This window comes from Rhineura floridana, chromosome 6 (assembly GCF_030035675.1).
Source record: "Rhineura floridana isolate rRhiFlo1 chromosome 6, rRhiFlo1.hap2, whole genome shotgun sequence".
In the NCBI taxonomy this organism is placed as follows: domain Eukaryota; kingdom Metazoa; phylum Chordata; class Lepidosauria; order Squamata; family Rhineuridae; genus Rhineura; species Rhineura floridana.
Genome location: NC_084485.1, coordinates 52,748,026 through 52,770,033, shown reverse-complemented (window position 1 = coordinate 52,770,033; position 22,008 = coordinate 52,748,026). Strand labels below are relative to the sequence as shown.

At 37.4% G+C, this 22,008-nt stretch overlaps 1 protein-coding gene across 5 annotated transcripts in view; it reads left to right on the top strand.

Moving 5' to 3' along the window:
* PPP1R12B (protein phosphatase 1 regulatory subunit 12B) overlaps nucleotides 1–22,008 on the top strand; it is a 177,189-nt gene that overhangs the window by 53,690 nt on the left and 101,491 nt on the right. For 3 of the 5 annotated variants that reach the window (XM_061631874.1, XM_061631872.1, XM_061631876.1), the window contains exons 6-13: nucleotides 1,596–1,670; nucleotides 3,199–3,275; nucleotides 4,067–4,215; nucleotides 9,298–9,410; nucleotides 10,981–11,181; nucleotides 12,622–12,707; nucleotides 13,905–14,030; nucleotides 18,616–18,801. In XM_061631874.1, the coding sequence (XP_061487858.1) occupies nucleotides 1,596–1,670; nucleotides 3,199–3,275; nucleotides 4,067–4,215; nucleotides 9,298–9,410; nucleotides 10,981–11,181; nucleotides 12,622–12,707; nucleotides 13,905–14,030; nucleotides 18,616–18,801 (1,013 nt within the window). The remainder of the gene's footprint in view (nucleotides 1–1,595; nucleotides 1,671–3,198; nucleotides 3,276–4,066; nucleotides 4,216–9,297; nucleotides 9,411–10,980; nucleotides 11,182–12,621; nucleotides 12,708–13,904; nucleotides 14,031–18,615; nucleotides 18,802–22,008) is intronic. The other 2 variants (XM_061631875.1, XM_061631873.1) reach the window with 1 other exon arrangement.

The window sequence follows — 22,008 nt, the reverse complement described above, 5'->3', positions numbered from 1 at the left end:
CCATTGTTCTCCATGCTCTGATAACTATGGTCTGAAGGCACATAAGGCCAGGCTATGGTCTGAAGCCACATAAGGCCGGCTCCCTGCTGAAGCTAAGCAGGGTCAGGTCTGGTCAGTGCCTGGATGGGAGACCGCCTGGGAACCATATGTAAGCCGCCTTGGCTTTCAATCATGAAAAGAAAGGTGGGGTATAAATGTAATAAATAAATAATAAATAAATAAACGTCTAGATTGGATTATTGCAATATCCTCTACATGGGACTGTTCTTTGAAATAATTCAAACTTCAACTGGTCCAAAATGCAGCAGCCTGGATTCCATTTAGAACTCTCATAACCCCTGCTTTAAAATAGTTGCACTGGTTGCCAGTTTGTTTTCAGATGCAATTCAAGGTGCTCCACTAGTGTTTAAAGCCCTAGATGATTTGGGCCCCAAATATCTGAAAGACTGCCTCCTTACCTCCAGATCCTTTTGGGTGTCAAGATTGGCAGTGGTGGCATCCTCTTGGTAGTTCCCCTACCTTCAGAACTTCAGGAGGTGGCCTAGGAGAGGGCATTCTCTGTAACAGTTGTGGAATCCCCTTCAGCAGAGGTGTACTTGGAACCTTCTTTATGTAGTTCTCATTGTATATTGAAGATACACCTCTTTACCCTGGCCTTTGGCACCTGATATATATATATATATATATATATATATATATATATATATATATATATATATATATATATATATATATATATAAAGGACTCACCCTATTCTCTTGACTGTAATTTGTTTTAATATTGTATTTTTAAATTGTTGTACATGCCCTGATACCTCATGGTGAAGGGCAAGTAAGAAATCTATTTTATTAATAATAATAATTTCCCATTGATTCCATTGCCATAATGTTCAATAGACCATGCTTAATTGATCAGGAGAGAACTACAAAGTCCTGTATTTCCAACTCCAGTCTCTTTAGTCACATGAATTCACCTGCCTGCCCCCCTATGAACTTTATCATGGTTCAGGATTTTGTCTGCAGCAGTCTTAACCATTGTTAATGCTAACCAGGGTTTTAATGTGGGTTAGCAAAACCTGGTTAATAGGGAATTTAGTTGGTGATGTGTTAACTGTGGTTAAGGTTGGCACAGATGTAACCTTTTGACCATGACTGTCACTTGAGGGATAATAAGGGAGAATTAGCAGCAGAAAGCAGTAATATCTGCACAGCCTGATACAATGAATTTTTTTTTACTACTGCTATACCAAGCTATTTGTGTAAGAACTGGTGCTCTAAATTTATTGTGGAGTACGTCCTGACAAATTCCATCATTTATCTCCTGTTTCATGCCTTTAGCTGTCCTGTCTTATGACAATCAATCCATATAACAAAATGCAAATTTGGCAACTAATATACAATTAAAAACATAGTAAGACTGTTTCCAACAAAAAGTGGGCTAATCCCGAGGTTGCTTTTAATGTCTTGCCAAATTTTGGAATAAGAAATGTTGTACATTTTAAACTTTGCTTAATACACACAAAGAACCTCTTTTTCATACTAACGAAATGCAATTCTGTAAAGTGCCTTTGTTTTCTGATTGTACATGCCATCAGGGTCAGACACCTTTTGATGTCGCTGATGAGGGATTGGTTGAACATTTAGAGATGCTGCAGAAGAAACAGAATATGGTGAGTTTCTGACTATTCCTTCTAACTAGTCCAACATTCATGGACTAAATGCCAGTATCCCAAGAGATGCTTATGACGTGTTAAACAAAATGTCTCACAGCTAACATTAACTAAGATGACACAAATAATGCAGAAATTCCATCATGTAGAAAATGTCTAGAAGCCCCAGAGGAGGGAAAACCCAGTTCTGTGAATACTGTTCCATTCATGGAAGGAAAGTTAAAATTCAGTCTGTTGAGTTGTGTAATCTTGAAGTTATCTTGAAGTTGTTCCTTAAGCAAGGTAACATCTGCTCATGCTTATCTAATATCGCCAAATGAATGTTTCAAAAATGAGAAAGTTGTAGAGATGAGCTTTGTGTTATAGTTTTTCAGCAGAGTTAGACATGCTCTATGTTAATGAGAAACAATATTACTTGAGGTGGAATTGTAAGCATTTGTAATGAGATGTTTGAAAAAAATAAACTAAGGATGCCTTTAGAATTGCTAAGTGTATTTGTTAAGCAGGAAGCCTGTACTTAGTTAATATGCTGTCTTGTTTTCCTTTACAAAAAAATTTCCTTGTTTATTTTCTTGATACCTCTGAGTTTATTAAATCAGGAAAAGCAAATACCCTACAGTAAAGATGATCAAATTTGATATGTCAGGCCTGCAGCCTAGGCCTATGAAATGAGCTAGTCCTGCTTTGCAACAGTGTCTTAAAAAAAAAGTCCAGTCTTGCTTATTGTTTAGTCATCCAAATTCTGGATAAACACATTTTTTTATAATAGGAAACTGACAGTGTATCAGCTTGAAAGAAAAGCTTTGTATTGGGCTTAGTGTAGTACTCTTAACGTTTTTTTTAAAAATTAGCTGTTTGCTTTTAATTTGCATCTATTTATTTATTTGTGAGGGTTTCTTTTATGTGCCCAGGTTGGGTAACAACAATATAACATACACTTTTAAAAACAAGTAAAACCAACCCAACCAGAATATCCCATCCCTCCCTCTGTCTTTTATCAAACCTTTGCCAGTGAGTTTTACCATATGAGGACTAAACTGGGGAGAGCTGATCCTGTAATGGTGGAAATCGGGCATTGCATTTGTTCCTACAAAATGCCATTAATCTACCAAGTCCACAGCTGAGATACCCCTATCGACATAGCTAGGGACTTGTAAATAGCAGTCAGGCTTTTGGGTTTTTTTTTCTTCAGTTAGGCTATATCATAACCAATTTTGAAATTTCCAAATACCAAAGGCAGCATGCCATATGGCATTTGGGCTGAGCAAGGGATGCCTTTTTCTTTTCTTTTTTTTAAGACAAAAGCCTAGATGGATGTCCATCACATGTAGTTCTTTGGAATATATACCACTGTTTTGTGGAATCATTGTCACAGATTCCTTCTGCCTTAAGTAAGAGCTGAGCAGTCAAACAAGGTACAATTCTGCAATTTGTGTGAGGCCCATTTTGACATACTAAATAGAATGAAAATGATCTACCAGAGCTGTTAGCAGTTCTTTAGAACGCTTTCTTCTTATGTTCTTGACAGCTGCGTAGTGAAGAGACTAGAAACAAGCTAATTGAAGCTGATATGAATGGAAAACTTCGAAGTGGACTCTTCAAAAAGTAAGATTCTCAGTCCTGAAGTACAAGGCTTGGGTGTCTTGCGGGATTTGATGTGAGCATTACTTTTAAAGGTCAGAAGACTAGCATGATATAAAACATGGTGCGGCAGCAGTGAATTTTGCAGCTGATGGAGCCGTCAGGTTGTGGCTGCTTTTTTCTTTTTTCTTTATAAAAGAAAATCCTTTTTTATTGAAGAATATATGCTCTTCAGATCAGGAACTTATCTAGTGAATGTCACTATTCCATTGACATGAGAGCCAATGTGGAGTAGTGGTTAGAGTGTCAAACAAGGACCTGGGAGACCAGAGTTTAAATGCTGACTTGGCCATGAAGTTCACTGAGGGACCTAGGGCCAGACACTGTCTCTCAATCTAAGCTACCTCACAGGGTGGCTGTTAGGATAAAATGGGGAAGGGGGAGAGAAGCACATGTGCCAGCTTGAGCTCTTTGGGGGAAAGGTGGTGTATACATTTAATAATAAAAACTAAAAAATGATTTTAAAAATGACTGGAATTAGGAAACTGGAGAAGACAAGCTTTTCCCCACTTGCCAGATTCTCCCCTCCTATCCCATTATATTTGCAGAATTATAAGCTTTGAACACTGGGTCTGGGATAGTGCATTGTAATATGAAAGAGTGAAATTTCTCATACTGCTGTGCAGAAATGATTCTGTACATAGCCTGTATCTGTGATCTGAAACATTTTCATATTGTCAGCTTATTAAAAGCATAAAGTTTTGTTAAGCTTGTTCTTTTGTGGTGAATACCTATCTCAAACATTTGTACCTCAGCAAAGAGAAGATTCTTTATGAGGCTAACACTCTGAAATCCCTAGAAAGGGAAGAGGAAAACAAAGAGTCCAGTAGTTCCAGCTCTGAGGAGGAGGAAGAAGAAGCTGAGGAAGATGAAGCTTCAGAGTCAGATACTGAAAAAGAGGCAGGTAATATATAGAACTGAGATTTTTTTGCCTTGTTATAATAATAATAATAATAATAATAACATTTTATTTGTTAGTCGCCTATCTGTCCGAATTAACGGACACTCTAGGCGACTTACAGCAGGATAATAAAATACAATACACAATACAATAAAATACAATACACAATACAATAAAATACAACCACATTCATCAATTAAAACTAACATCAAAAACACCAGTTAATACATTACAAACTAATCTAGCTCGAAGTTCCTGTAGGCCTGCCTGAATAGCCAGGTCTTTAAAGCTTGGCAAAAACTCATCAGGGAGGAGGCATGTCGAAGATCGTAGGGGAGAGAATTCCAGAGGATGGGAGCCACTACCGAGAACGCCCTCTCTCTGGTCCTTAAATAGTAATGAGAAAGGGAATTAATGAGATCACAGTTTTTTCGAAGTATCTTTAGGTGTTCAGTTGTTGCTTTTTATTTAGATGGAATGCAAACGTCTTAGCACACTTACGTAGCATTCATTTGCATATTGTAGCAGGATGATAGCAATTCAGGAGTACTACCTGGAAGTGCCATGAGTGTTTGTTGTATTATTGGCATGCAACACAACTTCCCCTCCCTAACCATTCCTATGCTATATCCTATGATGTTGTCATCATAACTCAGACTCCCAGCCTGTAAAAATCACAAGGCAAAGTGATCAATGGTATCCCTGTTTACTGTATTTTGGCAATCTTCAGCAATATTTCTAAGATGAGTAAAGGATCACCAGTGGGTAGAGATCAAAGAATATGATGTTGAAAGATTTCATATATTTTAATGTTGCAAATACTCTTTAATGATGATGTTTTGCTGCTGCTTCTCACTTTTTTCAGATTCGTACAATGCTTTGGAACTTTCAAAGTGGCTTGTCACATAATGTCCCCCTCATGAGTTTGTGACTGATGCCCAGAATTTTCTTTCTTCCTTTTAAAAAAATACATCCTCATAGTAACATAGACGTAGATGCTTCCAAACTCAGAGGAAAGCAATGCTAAACCACCTCTGAATACCTCTTACCATGAAAACCCTATGAACAGAGTATCCAAAATGCAAAATGAGATAGTGCTGGAAGATGAGACCCCCAGGTCAGACGGCATTCAGTGAGCTACTGGGGAAGAACAATGGACAAGTATGAGTAATGCTGTGACTAATTGCGTCACTGGGTGAAAGCCGAAAGGAAGCCCAGAGGCTGATGTGCACAGATGTGAAAGGAGAGTCTGAAGTTGTATGACGTAGACAATAGGAACATGGAATGTGAGAAGCATGAACCAGGGAAAGTTGGAAATTGTCAAACAAGAAATGGAATGCATCAGCATTACAATACTTGGTGTGAGTGAATTAAAATGGACAGGAATGAGACATTTTCAATCAGGCAACTACAAAATATTTTATGTAGGAAATGAGAAATTAAGAAGAAATGGGGAGAAGTACTGTAGCAAAAGCAACTAGGAGCTATAATGCAAGGTGTGAGCAAGTGATATCAATGAGATTAAACAGGAAACCTATTAACATAACATATTATCCAAGTCTGTGCTCCAACAGCACACACAGAAGAAGAAGAATTGGAGAGATTTTATGCAGAAGTACAAGAAGAAATTGATCACCCACCCAAATGATGTTCTGATAATCATGGGGGATTGGAATGTAAAAGTAGGGAACAGAGAAGAACTAGAAATTGTGGGAAAATGGGACTTAGGAGATAGAAGTGAAAAGAGGAGACTTACTGAATTCTGTGAAGGCAATAATTTGTTTCTTGCAAACACATTTTTTGAGCAACAGAGAAGACGACTGTACACGTGGACATCACCAAATGGTCAATATAGGAATCAAACTGATGATATAATTGGTAGCAGAAAATGGAGAAGTTCCATACCTTCTGCAAAAACGAGACCAGGAGTAGACTGTGGTACAGATCGTAAACTGGTCATATTGAAATTCGGAGTAAAGCTAAAGAAGACCAACAAAGCAATCATAATGCCAAAATACTATTTAAATAATATCCCAGAAGAGTATAAAGATCAAATAAGGAACAGAATTGAGGCTTTAAACTTATCTGATAGAGAACCAGAAGAACTGTGGATTGAAGTCAGAGATATGATCAGGGAAGAATGCAAAAAGACAATACCTCTAGTTAAAAAGAGAGAAAGACCTCAATGGATGACTGAAGAAACTCTTAAAATGGTGAAAGAAAGAAGGAAAGCAAAAGCAAAAGGCGATAGAAACACGGTCAGAACCTTAAATGCAATAATACAGTGACTAGTACGTAGGGACCAAGAGAACTATTACAATAGTTATTGTATAGAAATAGAAGAGGACAACAAAAAAGGTAGAACAAGAGGCCTATTTCAAAAGATTAGAGAAATGAAAGGGAAATTTAAACCAAGCATGGGGATGTTGAATAATCATCAGGGGAACACACAGACTGACCGAGATGAAATAAAAGGAAGATGGAAGCAATACACTATAAAAGAGATGCCAGGATGACAGATACTTGGACACCAATTCCAAAGAAGGGGATCCCAGGGAATGCAGTAATTATCGAACTATTACCTTAATATCCCATGCAAGTAAAGTAATGCTCAAGATTCTACAAAAAAGGCTCTTACCATATATGGAGCAAGCAATGCCAGATGTCCAAGATGGATTTAGAAAAGGAAGAGGTACCAGAGATCATATCGCAAACATACATTGGATAATGGAGCGGACCAAGAAATTTCAGAAGAAAATCACCCTGTGCTTTATAGAGTACAGCAAAGCCTTTGACTGTGTAGATCATGAAAAACTATGAAATGCTTTGAAAGAAATGGGAGTGCCACAGCAACTGATTGTCCTGATGTGCAACCTGTACTCTGGACAAGAGGCTACTGTAAGGACAGAATATGAAGAAACCCCATCGGAAAGGGTGTGAGGCGGGTGTATCTTGTCACCCTATTTGTTTAGTCTGTATGCAGAACATATCATACAGAAAGCAGGATTGGACCAAGATGAATGAGGTGTGAAAATTGGAGGGAGAAATATCAATCATTTAAGATATGCAGACAATACCATACTACTAGCAGAAACCAGTAATGATTTGAAAGAAATGCTGATGAAAGTTAAAGAGGAACCACAAAAGCAGGAATACAGCTGAACGTCAAGAAGACTAAAGTAATGACAACAGAAGATTTATGTAACTTTAAAGTTGACAATAAGGACATTGTACTTGTCAAGGATTATCAATACCTTGGCACAATCATTAACCAAAATGGAGACAATAGTCAAGAAATCAGAAGAAGGCTAAGACTGGGGAGGGCAGCTATGAGAGAACTAGAAAAGGTCCTGAGATGCAAAGATGTATCACTGAACACTAAAGTCAGGATCATTCAGACCATGGTATTCCCGATCTCTGTGTATGGATGTGAAATTTGGACAGTGAAAAAAGCAGATAAGAGAAAAATCAACTCATTTGAAATGTGATGTTGGAGGAGAGCCTTGCAGATACCATGGACCCTGAAAAAGACAAATAATTGGGTGTTAGAATGAATTAAACCAGAACTATTGCTAGAAGCTAAAATGATGAAACTGAGGTTATCATATTTGGACACATAATGAGAAGACATGATTCACTAGAAAAGACAATAATGTTGGGAAAAACAGCAGGGAGTAGAAAAGTGGCAGACCAAACAAGAGAAGGAAGCCACAGACCTGAACTTACAAGATCTGAACAGGGTGGTTTATAACAGATGCTACTGGAGGTCACTGATTCATAGGGTCGCCATAAATTGTAATTGACTTGAAGGCACATAACAAGAAGAAGTAACATAGGAAGCTGCCTTATACTGAGTCAGACCATTGGTCCATCTAGTTCAATATTGTCTACATTGATTGGCAGCAGCTCTCCAGGATTTTAGGCAGGATTCTCTCCTAGCCCTACCTAGAGATGCTGAGGATTGAACTTGGGACTTTCTACATGCAAGGCAGACATTCTACCACTAAGCAATGTCCCTTCCCCTCTATATAGATCTACTCTGTATTTTTGCTGCCATGGTTACGAACTGGAAGATACTGCTCTCTAAAAACTGAATGTATATTCCAGCATATATTGCTGCAGTACAGAAATAGAACAGTACTTTGTGCTATTAATGGAAGCAGGTTACTCATCAAAGCAAATACAGTAATGTAGTCTTATCTTGCTGAAAATAATTACTGTCCGCTGTCATAGAGAAAACAGGGAACCCTAAGCTCACACTGTGGGGGGTTTGCTACCAAATGTGTGCTTGTCCTGTTACTATAGCTATTTTTGATTCTCCTTTGTTGCTTGGGTTTTGCTGTCACCAGCCACTTTAAGGGGTACACAACGTCTAGCAAGTAGACACAGGTAAAATTGCTCCAGGTTCATTATTCTTATTAATTTTTGTTTCACTTGTTCCTTAAGCCTTGAAACCAAACAAGTTCTCTTTCCACCGTTCAGTTGCTGTATTTCATACAATAGTATGTGACTAACCATTAAATTAATGTGGGTAGATCACTATCTAGAAGCCTAACCTAGGTTCCATTTGTACACAGAGTCTAATCCAGTATGAATCCAGGGGGTGTGTAACTTCAGCTGAATCACAGCCAAATTCTGCTTTTATTCCGGGATTCAGCAGTGGTTCTCATAACCAATTCCAAGTGATACTTTTAAAGTGATTTAAACATAAGAAAAGTATTATTCAAAAAATTATTCTGAGAGATGGAGAGAGAGTTTTGTAAGAATGTGCTTAAATTTGGGTTGCCATTTCTTACTACTTTAATTAATGAATTTATTAACTGATATGGTTTTCAGCCATTACTGAAATGCTGTTAGAAAAAATATTGGTAGTCAGCAGATCTCATACAGATTTTGTAGTCTAAGCTGAAGTTTTTTTTTTTTTACTCAGGCTGTGGGGAAATTACTTTTTAGGCTTGTACAATTTTCTTGCTTAAACTTAATAGTCATACAGATCAAAGGAACTGTGCCTTGAATGTCAGGGACACACCTGGAATTATAGCACATTCACAACTATTTTGCTTTTTTTTCTTTTTTTCTTCGTAGAGAGAAAGGAAGAGTCTATTAATAACCATTCCAATCATGAACCCAGAGCTCTAATCACAGAACAAGTGCCACCACCAGAGCATAACTCTTTCTCTATGGCTCCTGCCAGAAAAGTAAGTGGAGATTGCTTTAAACTTCAGGTCTTACAACAACTTGCTCTGAATCTAATCTTGCAATCCTCTGCAAGCTTACTTGTAAGTTTTATTAAATTCAGTGTAAATAAACATTCAAAGGATTGGATGACGTCGTCTAGCAGACTTTTTAAAAAGTATAGATATTAAGAACTTCTGTTGACCTGAAAGTTGCCATTCCTCAACAATTTACAAGGGAGAGTTCAGCATAAGATTTCTGAATTGGCACTAATCAAGCAGTTTTTTTCTGTATGGTGATGCTTGATTTGATACAAGTGTTAATTATATTACTAGCAAAGCTAGAACAACTATGTAATGTAGGGATGTGGAACCTATGGCTTTCCAGATGTTGTTGGACTGGAACTCCCATGTTCCCAGAACATTGGCCATGGTGGCTTAGGCTTATGTGAACTGGCATGGTACTTTATCAATCAGTAATGACATTTTAAGACAGAAAGGGGTTAACTCCTTTTTCACTCCAACTACATTTTGAGTTTCACTTGGGGAGGAAAAAACCCTTAGTACTAATTATTCACATTGCAATTTCACTATTGTACAATATCTTAGCCCACATGGTCCCATAAAATCTGGAGAAGGAAGCATAGCCTGGGATGTTTTTGCTGCTATGCCAACTGCATTGCTGTTAAGAGAATACAGATGATTGTTAATGCTCTTGGTCTGATAAACTCACAAGTATAGGGATGTCTTTGACCCAAACCCCATTTGTCCAGGTGACATTGGAATGTTCAGTAGTAGCTGAATTTTTAGATAGTCATTTAAATATCTGCTTTTGTGGAATGCTAGCCATTGTTTATATTTCTTTTTACATGTGTTTACTTTTATATATTTTTTATAACCTGCTTGAGCAAAAAAAAATTCTCAGTACTGAATCATATACTGTGATATGTGGATTTTAATTGTTTTTACATTAAATCATTTTTATTTATGTTTTTATTGTGAAATCACTTTGAAATATTTTATCGGAAGTGATTAATCAGGAATCAGATAAGTTATTTATGGCATCTGAAGTTTGCAATTGTTACGTTCCTATTTGTATGTATGTATAAAGATGCATTTTAAGGAATACAGAAGGTTAGAATAGTTATTTTTCACAGATTTATGAATGAATGAATCTTTATTTTTACCCCGCCCTTTTTCCAAAACTGGAACTCAGGGCGGCTTACAAATAAAAACTACACATAGGTAAAAAAACATACAAAAATACACAATTAAAATAGAATTAAACTATTCGCGACGTTAAAACCTTGAAACATACACTTAAGATACTAAGACAGTTTAAAACATTAAGAATAGGACCATAGAACAATACAACAGACCTTATGAGGCCCTATCTTAAACATCTTCTAGTCCAAAAGCCTGTCAGAATAAAAAAGATTTATTATGCGTATGCCTTGTTTAATATGTATTTCATGTTTTATAGTGAAAATGATTTTAAACTATAAGTTAATACTGGAATAGTAAAACAATTTGGGAGGCTAGTTTTCCTGAAATACCATCTACTTTTCCTCCTTACCCTCTTTCTCTGTTACAGTTTACTCCTTTTACCAACAAGTCTGAAGAGCAAAAGGATGAATCTCCCTCATCATGGAGGCTAAGTCTGAGGAAAACTAGCAGCCAAAACACACTTAGTGAAGGTGGTGTTCCTCGTGACATGCTAAGAGAGAAGGATGGTTCCATCTATCGTTCTTCTTCAACCCCTCGGATTTCTGCATTATTAGACAACAAAGAGAAGGTGCAGAATAATCTGGCTTCTCTCACTTTGAAATGCATAGTTTCAGTTCTTGTTAAAGGCCTTTCTATATAATGTTTTTAAAAGCAAACTTTTGCTTAGGGATGTACTTAGAAGCCCCAAGGCCATGCCAGTAGTACTGAATCTTGACTTTAAAATAAAAACATAACAAGAGGTCTGTTGGATCAGACCAAGGGTTGATTTGGGTCTAGGCATTCTGGTTTCAACAGTGGCCAGCCAAATGCTTCTGGATTGCCTACAAGTATGCTGTGAGGGCAACAGTCTTCACTGTTTTTGGTCTCCCAGACCCAGAGGCTCCATTTATCTATCATGGCTAATACCCATTGATGATAACATGGTACAAGTACTGGCAACATTGTGTCACTAGTTACCAGAGATGTGTGGGCACTGTCTGGTACCCAGGACAGTCATGCATCCAAATTTTACACTGCAGTCACAGTAGTCATGGCTGAGTGGGAAATCAGAATATTATAATATGTATTGTGGGAAAGTAAGATCTTAACCGCAGTACTACCATCAGGAAATGTGTTTAGGTGTCCCCCACAAAATCCCAGAAAATTTTGTAGCTAGACTGAATTATGTTGGTGTTGCACTTCACTTCTTAGCCATTTTCTAATTATATCCTGTAGTTGCATAACTTAATGCATAATTTAATACATTTATTAAATAGCAGTGTGTTTTCCTTTTTGTATCAAACTCCTTATTTACTGAGTTCAACAAATGCATTTGTTTTTGAAAATTTGTTTTTTAAATCTTTTAGAATTCATGGTGCTTCCTGTAAATTATTTGCAACTGTCAGTAAATTATTTGCAACTGTCAATAATAGGAAGACTACTGTACTAACTTTGTACAAGTAACTTGGTGATACAGGGTTTAGTGTTCATTCTATTTCTTTAAAACATTAAAATTTCTTTATGGTTTAAGATAGATCAAACAGAATCTCTTGTCTTGAGTTGCAGAATCCTTGTTCCCACTTCAAGGGAAGAAGCAATACAAGCCTAATTGAAGAAGCTGAAATTGAAAGTTGTTGATCAGTTTCTTGCAGGCTTAAACAACAGCATGAAGTTCAGAAGGTGCTGTAGGGGGTATAACCCTGGACAGCATGGGGAGGGATTAGGACAAGAATGAGGAATTTGTGACTCCTCAGATGTTGCTGGACTACAAGTACTATCTTCCTGGATCATGGGGGAGCAAGGAAAACAAAAATTCTGATGAAAGAGTTGTGATAATGGTGAAATTACATATCATCTGTTTCCTCCAGATTTGTAAACAAAATAAATAATAACCAAAATAGACTATGATAAACATTTAATTTGGAAGTAAGCACTTGGAAACAGAATATTTTGGTTCATAAACTATTAGATTTCCCTATTATTTTTAATTGAAAAATTCACCATAATTAGCAATTTATTTTTATTTCAGCAGGACAAGGACAACAAACTCTATTTTGCTTCAATAGCCCCTCGAAGGTTAAACAGTACGGGTGACATAGAAGAAAAGGAAAACCGGTAAGACTCTTTGAATTTTGGGTCCAACTTTTATAGAGGTTATATAGATTCCAGTAGGAATCTTTGGGAAATTCTCTCCCTCTCCTGTTCTGCAACACATTCATCCTATCAACCTACTTAACAGATGTCTGAAACAAAGAAGAGCTTGTATGTTAAATGTTGGCTATCTTCCAAATGCACTTCTGGCATGTTTTAAGCTAAGTGACAAATCATTTAGCAGCATATCGGTTATCTGTCAGGCTTGACAACTTTTCTTTTTCCCATCTCTCTCCCCCCCTTTCTTCCCCCCTTTACATTATCAGATGAAGTAAATTTACCTGATTTTTCCTTAGTATAACTGAATTGAATCCAACTAAATCATTGCATGAGGAATGACTTCTGTGAGTGCAATGAAACTTCCCCTCCTTCTCCTCTTCCCATGTCCCCCAAATCTGTTCTGCCTTTCCCCCCAGCCCTCCAGAGCAGATTTGGGAGTGGTGCAAAGTGCACTCAAAGAGAGTGGAAGTTCATTTGTGTTTACAGAACTCGTTCCACGTGTACAATGATATAGTTCAATGTAACCCACTGTGTTCTTTCTACTTTCACATGCATGTTGTCAGTCTTGCTTTGTCTGGGAATAACAAAGCCTTGTTTGCAGGGAAAGATGTATAACAGCAAAAATTTAAACATGGAAAATAAGAACTCATTTTCCTAGCTGACGTGCTTAATATTCGTCACATTTTCATAGAATCATAGAATAGTAGAGTTGGAAGGAGCCTATAAGGCCATCAAGTCCAACCCCCTGCTTTTGTTGGATCTCCTATTACTGCAGCCTTATTCATACTAAATTCTTAGCTGTGATAGGCATTTTATAATTTACCTGGAGCACATAATTCCAGTTTATGAGCCTGATGATATTTGCTAGATATCTTGAAACTAATATAAGCATATACATTACCTTAGAAAAGATAAACTGGCCTTTACAGTTGGCCATTCTACCTCCCAGTGGTAGCTTGTTGTTGATATTAGTATTTTGTATGTACTAGGCCCCTAGAAATAGTTCAGAATGTAGAACTGTATTTCAATCTGAACTCTGATTCGCTATAGACTGTCATGTTTCTTAACACTTAGCATCACTAGTAATAGGCTGTGGTTTGGCTTGAGGGTTTATCAGTATAGATTTCAGGTTAAGATCCCCCACTCCCATTGCCTTTGCAGAGAATCTGCTGTTAACTTGGTACGGAGTGGTTCTTATACCCGGCAACAGTGGAGGGATGAACCAAAGGGAAATGAAGCCCCTGCAACTGGTGCACTTCCCACTTACGTATCTACTTACATGAAAAGGTGAGTCATGTTAAAAACTCTGCTTTTAGGTGTTGCCTTTTATGTTTTTCACTTAATATTTACATCTACAAAAATCACAGTAATACTATGATTACCATGAGGACAGAAGCATAAGTGATTTGCCAAGTGTGTCAGTCTTACTTCTGTTATACACGTGATGAAAGATGGAAATTTCACATGTCTATGCACTTGCTGCATTTACTATATTGAGAAATTGTATCCATCAGGGAAAGCATCATATGAAGTAGAAGGAAGTATAACTATACCTAAAGACATAGTGGAGCTGGAAACATTTGTGAATACTACAATATATTTAGATGTTTAAGATAAGTTTCACATTTTAGCTTATGAAACATCCTTTGTTTGAGTAATTTCCCAATTGGTGCTTTGTGCCCATAACAATTGCTAGGAAACAATATAAAGATGAGGCAAAAGATTCTGCAAAACATTTTGCTATGAAATACAAACAAAACGTTTGCTTGTTTCAGATAATACAAAAATGTTTAACATGCAAACATATAAAAGCAATAAATTATTTAACACATTTATGTCATGAATGTGTCAACAAACAATCCAGCTGATTCCCTTTGGTTATAGTCATAGAGAATAACAGTTCAAATCAGCAGTGAAAATAATAGTGCCTCTCATTGGTATCATGATACAGTACTTCTCATTGTCAAACACATTTCAACCTTATGTTAGTCTTCAGTAATCTAGGTGACAAAATGATGCGGTAGCTGCTCCAGAGTTTGAAGAAACAATTTAGATTTATATGAGAATAGTCCTGTAGGATCAGATCATCCAGGCCATCATCTTATTCTCACAGTGGCCAACCAGATGCCTATGGGAAGCCCATAAGCAGGACATGAATGCAACAGCACTCACTCTAGGTGCATGCCTACCAATACTGAAATAGTACACAACCATCATGACTAGGAGGCATTTATAGCCTTATCCTTCTATGAATTTGTCTAGCCGTCTTTTGAAGCTGGCCAAGTTGATAGCCGTCATTACATCCTCTGCAGCAAATTCCACAGTTCGTCCTGAATCTTCACCTTCACTGGATGATCCCAGCTTCCAGTATTATGAGAGAGGGAGAAAAACATCTTTCTACTTTGTCCACACCATTCTTCCTTTTTACTTCAATCATGTCGTTGTACCTACCCACCTCTCCTCTTGCTTTTCATTTTTTTCCAAATGAAAAAAACTACAATTGTTGTAACCTTTCCTCATAGGGGCAGTGTTCCAGACTGTTTATCGTTGCACTTTTCTGCATCTTTTCAGCTCTACAATATCCTTTTTGAGGTCTGGTGACCAAAACTCTACAAAGTATTTCAAGTGTGGTTGCACCATAGATTTGTATAACACCATTATGATATTGGTAGTCTTATTTTTTTTAAATGCCTTTCCTAGTGATCATAGCTGCAACACACTGGGTTGACAATTTCATTAAGCTATCCACCATGAGTCCAAGGTCTCTTTCGTGGTCAGTCACTGCCAGTTCTGACCCCATAAGCATTTATAAACAGTGAGGATTTTTTTTTTTACTCCAATGTGTGTCATGTCACACTTGCTTACAATGAATTGCATTGGCTATTTAATGTCCATTTACCCAGTTTAGAGAGATCTTTCTAGCACTCCCAGCAACCCTCTTTTTGTTTTACCATTATGAATAATTTGGTGTTAGCAAACATGGGCACCTCACTGCTCACTCCTAGCTCCAGATCATTTATGGGCAAGTTAAAAAGCACATGTCCCAATTCTGAGTATTTTTCCAAAGTACTGTAGGAACTGTCAGATTGGTTACCTCTTCGTAAGAATGTATTTAAGGTTCAAAGAAATAAGTTGCCTACTCCAAGTTTTTGAATCAGTATAGATGATTCTGTACTGCTTACCATTAATTGAAGTACTGCTAACCTTAATAAATGGCTTGTCTGTGAAAACACACGTTCCCTTCTTTTCCTTTCATTTGTCTTCAGGAATCCTGGCCTCCTTATTTTTTCAAACAAGATAATAACAACAGCACAGAGATGTGAAGTTTTTTTCTCAGTATAATTTATTTATTAAGCACAGAGAATTTTTGTCATTTACATTGATTTTTAGAAATTATGTAACATAATATAGTATCAATTGTAGTATAGATCATCAGCTTGACAGTCATAAACCTCCATTAATTTCTTAGAGTCTGAACCTGAATAGTGAATCTGGCCACTCTGAACGTAATAAAGTGAAGTTTTAAATTCATCTGTATTGGGTTCAGTGAGCTGATTGTACATAATGCAAAATGGTGGGATTTATGGCCCAAAATTATTCTGGGAAAGACTACAGACATTTTAGTGTTTAAACAAAATAGTTGGTTTCAGTTTTAACTGAAGTTGCTGATTCTTTTTTCTGTGCCTGAACACTTTGATATTAGCTGTTTCATCTTTCCTCAATCTACTTTAGACATATTTTAAAACTTGGATATTTCCGACCTTTCCTTCTCACTTTGATTTCTTTCATTCTATTCTTTTACCCAGTAGAATTACTTGGTATGAATTGAGCATACACAACAGCATTTTATTTCCATTTTCCTGGTTCTTCCCTTGCTCTGTCACTTTATCTCTGTTTCTTCAGCCTTGATTCAATGTCTTGCTCATTTGACTTAGCCTAGGGAATTATGACAGAACATATGAGTCTAGGGTGCATTTCTAATCTCCCCTGCTTTCATTTTGCTGATAGACAAATATTGTTTTCAGCAATTAACCAGGGTTCTATGCTGGTCTGCAACAATATTTTAAATCTTCTCTGAAACAAGTGATCTCCTGATGTCTTACAGTGCTTCATTTGGTAGAAGTAGTGACCTCAGCAGTCCCTACATTTCAGCCAATCGCAATGCATCTTCTGCTACCTCACCCACTATTCTTGGTTCATCTACCTCATTGGGCAGAGAGTGGCAGCTTGCCTCTTGCCCCTCATCTGTCAGTTCTAGCACTACAGCATCAGTATACCAGGTAAGGGTTCATAGTTTGTCCTTTGAAAAGGGTTCATAAAAATGCCGAACCAAAGCAGGATTCTCTATGATGTGATATTTTAATCTGAAAGTTCTTCCCAACAAGTTCTACCTCTCACTAGAAAAATATTCAAGCTGAAAGGAAGGGCCAGATAATGTTTATAAGTTCCATACCATCCTGTTTTCTCTGATTAGAGTGTTGAACTGTGTGTGTGCGTTTAAGAATGATGGAGTATAATTCAAAACATGCAAACCAATGAGTTGTATAAATTGAGTCATTTTGGCATTTAATGCGTTGGCTTCTTAATACGTGTGTCACAAAAATGTTTTAACCCTTTACTCATACTTATTCTCTTCTTTAAAAATTTTTTCGTTCTTTTTTTCCAAAGTTGCAAACAATAAAACTGAACACCACAAGACAAAATAAAACAAATCAAGGACATACATAACATAAGGCATTTTTTTCTCCATTCACATTGTGAGGTAGTGGTCCTCCTTCATGAAGCTGAGTAAGAGGGCATTGACACATTGCCATTATTATAGAAGTACAAGCATTTTATACCAAGATATCCTTCCAAAATATATTAATAGAAACCCAATAGAGGCAAATACATTTTTTTATTTATTACATTTATACCCTGCCTTTACTTTTCATAATAGAAACCCAAGGCAGCATACATATGATTCCCAGGCGGTCTCCCGTCCAGGCACAAACCAGACCTGACCCTGGTGCTGGCCTCATGTGCCTTCAGACCATAGCCTGGGATCTCAGAATTAGATAATCCTGTTATATTATTATGTATCAGTTTAGCCAGCAGAATGCACCATACTTGAGAATACCAGCTTTGTAATGACAATGATAGCTCAGAGCTATTTTCCAACACCCGGAAATTTGCATTTTAGCTGCTGTCAATATGAAAATTATGAGGACTTTGTATAGTATCTTGGACGTAGCTGAAAAAAAAGACAACAATGCCAATAAAGGATTTTTAGAAAGGGCTTGACCTGTTATCGTTGCCATTTGTACATGCCACTTATTTTAAGAACAGCTAATTGTTTCACAGATGCCATATTTTACTCTCTTTGGCAGATTTGTCTAAGAAACGGGTGGGGGCCAATTACAGCCCTTTAGGCCTCTCTGTCTACTCCTCAAGACTCTCCTCAGCTACACTCCTCACCAGCCCTGCTCCCAGTCCTCCTTGACTACTTTTGCCTGGCTGGACTGTATCTTAGAACTGTGCTCGCCAGAATGGAGAGGATGTTCTGTGTGTTTGGAATGTAGCCTACTGTACAAAAGGAAGATTCACATTGACATGCTTTGTCTCTGGATCCATGTACCATTGGCATGCGGTGCCTCAGAAGGTTGCCCATGAGGGATTGTGGCCCTGTGACTGAAAACATTTCCTCACCCCTGCTCTAAAGTTGTCACCCGTCTTCATCACATAAATAGTATTGCATTGAGGAGAAATTGTTTTCCATACTTAACTTTTTAGATAATAACTGGTCTTTTAATGGTTTTATTAATTGTGTTTCCTATATTCCCCCTTAAGGTGCTTTATCATTACACACAAACCTCTGTTTTATATTTTTCAGAGCCCCTTACAGGCAACAAACTGATTCTACAGTAGAGAAGAGCTCAGAGGGCATCTCTTCTAGCATTCCGTTGAGTGTCATAACAAATCTCACTGTACCCACTAGTGCCAATGGTGTTACAACTGCCAATTTTAACTCAGTGACTGGAACAGAGTCCTCTGCTGGTGATGCTAGGGATCGGAGAAGGTTAGTGAGTATTTTGATGATATTCTTGTGAACTGTGTTTTTCCATTTGCTTTCACCCTGTTTTAATAATGGATTCGAAACCTTCTCCTATGTTAGTGCTCCATTTTCTCTTAGAACATGATTAGATACTGCTTAACTATCTGGGCTTGCTATGTTAAAAAATTTTGACTATTAGAAATGAGGGTTCGAATCCCCACATAGCCATGAAGCTCCCTGGGTGACCTTGCGCCAGTCACTGCCTCTCAGCCTCATGAAAACCCTGTTCATAGGGTCGCCATAAGTCGGAATTGACTTGAAGGCAGTACATTTTTTTTATAGTATGCAAGATTTCCTAACTTTGGTATTTACAATCAAAATATATTTTTGCTTAAGGTGGCTGCATCCTAGCCATTATTTTCAGTTTGGATAAGGGGTGTGTATGTGTGTGTATGCTTGCAAGTGCTTTTTCTTACTTATGTATATTATATGTAAACATACTTTATGTATGTATTATGAAAAAAAATCTAGGTGTGCTTTTAAGCTTTCATCTATCCATTGCCTTCATTCAAAGCATAGTGTTGTTGTTGTTATGTGCCTTCAAGTCGATTACGACTTATGGTGACCCTATGAATCAGTGACCTCCAAGAACATCTGTCATGAACCACCCTGTTCAGATCTTGTAAGTTCAGGTCTGTGGCTTCCTTTATGGAATCAATCCATCTCTTGTTTGGCCTTCCTCTTTTTCTACTCCCTTCTGTTTCTCCCAGCATTATTGTCTTTTCTAGTGAATCATGTCTTCTCATTATGTGTCCAAAGTATGATAACCTCAGTTTCATCATTTTAGCTTCTAGTGACAGTTCTGGTTTAATTCATTCTAACACCCAATTATTTGTCTTTTTCGCAGTCCATGGTATGTGCAAGGCTCTCCTCCAGCACTACATTTCAAATGAGTTGATTTTTCTCTTATCTGCCTTTTTCACTGTGCAACTTTCACATCCATACATAGAGATCGGAAATACCATGGTCTGAATGATCCTGACTTTGGTGTTCAGTGATACATCTTTGCATTTGAGGACCTTTCTAGTTCTCTCATAGCTGCCCTCCCCAGTCCTAACCTTCTTCTGATTTCTTGATTATTGTCTCCATTTTGGTTAATGACTGTGCCAAGGTACAGTTGACAAGTTCAATGTCCTTATTGTCAACTTTAAAGTTACATAAATATTCTGTTGTCATTACCTTAGTCTTTTTGACGTTCAGCTGTAGTCCTGCTTTTGTGCTTTCCTCTTTAACTTTCATCAGCATTCATTTCAAATCATTATTGGTTTCTGCTAATAGTATGCATAGCATAGTATCTCCAGTTTATTAGCTCCAGGTTAGCTGCCTTCATTTATATAACAAAGCTTCTGGTTTCTGCTCAGCTAGTTTGTGTAGTGTTTTTGTAGTGCTCTGATTCTATGAATATTTCATTGTGAGCAGTTGCTGAAATTCTCCACAGTACTGTGCTAATATGGCACTACTGAAGTGTGCGTTAGTTTTGCCGACGCATTTTATAATTATCATAGCTATCTAAAAGAAGATGCTTTTATGGACAAATAACTTCCAAAACAATATAATGTGTGCGTGGTGCCCCATGATGTTCTGTGGGGCATGGAGGGAGATGGGATATGCCAACTGTAGTTAGCTTCAGAATTGCAAATCTGTTTTCTTTTTTGATTATTAGCAACTGAGCTCTGTTGAGGTGACCTCACTGTCAAATGAAATTAAAGCAAATGATATTAAATGGTGACCAATTTTGGGATTTAAGCTGTATTCTTAGAAATGTTGATTACTTAGCTGGAAAACTTCTGATCACAGTATGGGTTTTCATCACTTAATGGCAGCTGTCACAATAGCACATTCATCTAATTCAGCGTTCCCAAAGCTGCAAGCTTCTCTTAGCAACAACAACATAAACTCCTAGACTAATATTAGATCATTAAGTTGCCTCCATAACAGGCAGCCCCAACTTGCCTATTTGAAGCCACTGGATTAAAACTGAAATGCATTGCTAGGCATAGGAAGGAGGGAATAAGTCACCTGGAACGTTCTTCTTTCAAAAGGGCGATGCTTCACTGATTTAAAAGCTGTAACTCTAAAATCTTAGTCCTATTGAAGGTGATCTGGGATGTGTGAATTTTGAACAAGTTCCCTAGATATGTTAAGTCTTAATTGCAAAAATCCAAAGACCCACATAAATAGATGTAGCTTCAATTCAGGTCTGATTCTTACTTTCCCACAATGCTGTGAAGACTGCATCCATGTGATCTAATACTACACTGCTACAATAACATCTGGATGGAAGAACCACATGGCAGTCCTTCCCACGTGAATGTTATTCGCTTAGCCAGTGTGATTACTCTATACAAACATTAGCGAAGCAATGTAGGACTGTACCAGGGTGAAGTAGCTCCTGGTTTATGGTAGCCTATGAAATGGGCCTAAACTTGAACCATGTTTAATAGCATGTAGATTTTCACAGTCTTAACTGCAGAGTAATATATCCATCATAGATGTTGACATGGAGTCTGCAATCCTACTCTGCTCTTGTTTTCAACATTTGACTGTAGGCTTAGTAGTTTCTTCACCCTAAATTATCTTGCGATATTACATCAGTGTTGTGCTGAGTCTGCTGTCTTAAAACCTTGTATGTGCTGCCTTAGCAGTTTGGATTTGGACAGTGAAATAAATTCATTACAAACAAGCACTCTATTTTGGCCTTGCTGTTGTTTGTTCACCCTTTGTATTGAAAACAACTAAGGCTGCAATCCAATACACACTTACCTGGGAGTAAGTTCCACTGAACCCAATGGAGCTTACTTCTGAGTAGACATGTATTGGATTGCAGCCTTAGATACATGAATCCTGGACTTGCAGTCATGTGACGAAAATCTCTCATTTAGCAAACATCTAGATTAATGAGGTGAGATCAGATGTTGGTAAATCAGCCATTAGCATAACAAATATGATACTGGCTTCCATTTTTTATTTATCAAGTAATTATAATATAATAATATGTATAGAAAAATCCATCCAAACTGAATTCCTTTCAAATGCAAGACTGAGGAGCCCTTCTCCTGAATAGTTTCTGAATATATGGTAATGGCAAGGACTTCATCGATGGTAGTGTTGTGATGTGAGCAACAGTCAGTATGAGATGAACTGTCTACTAATTTGTGTTGTGGTGACTGG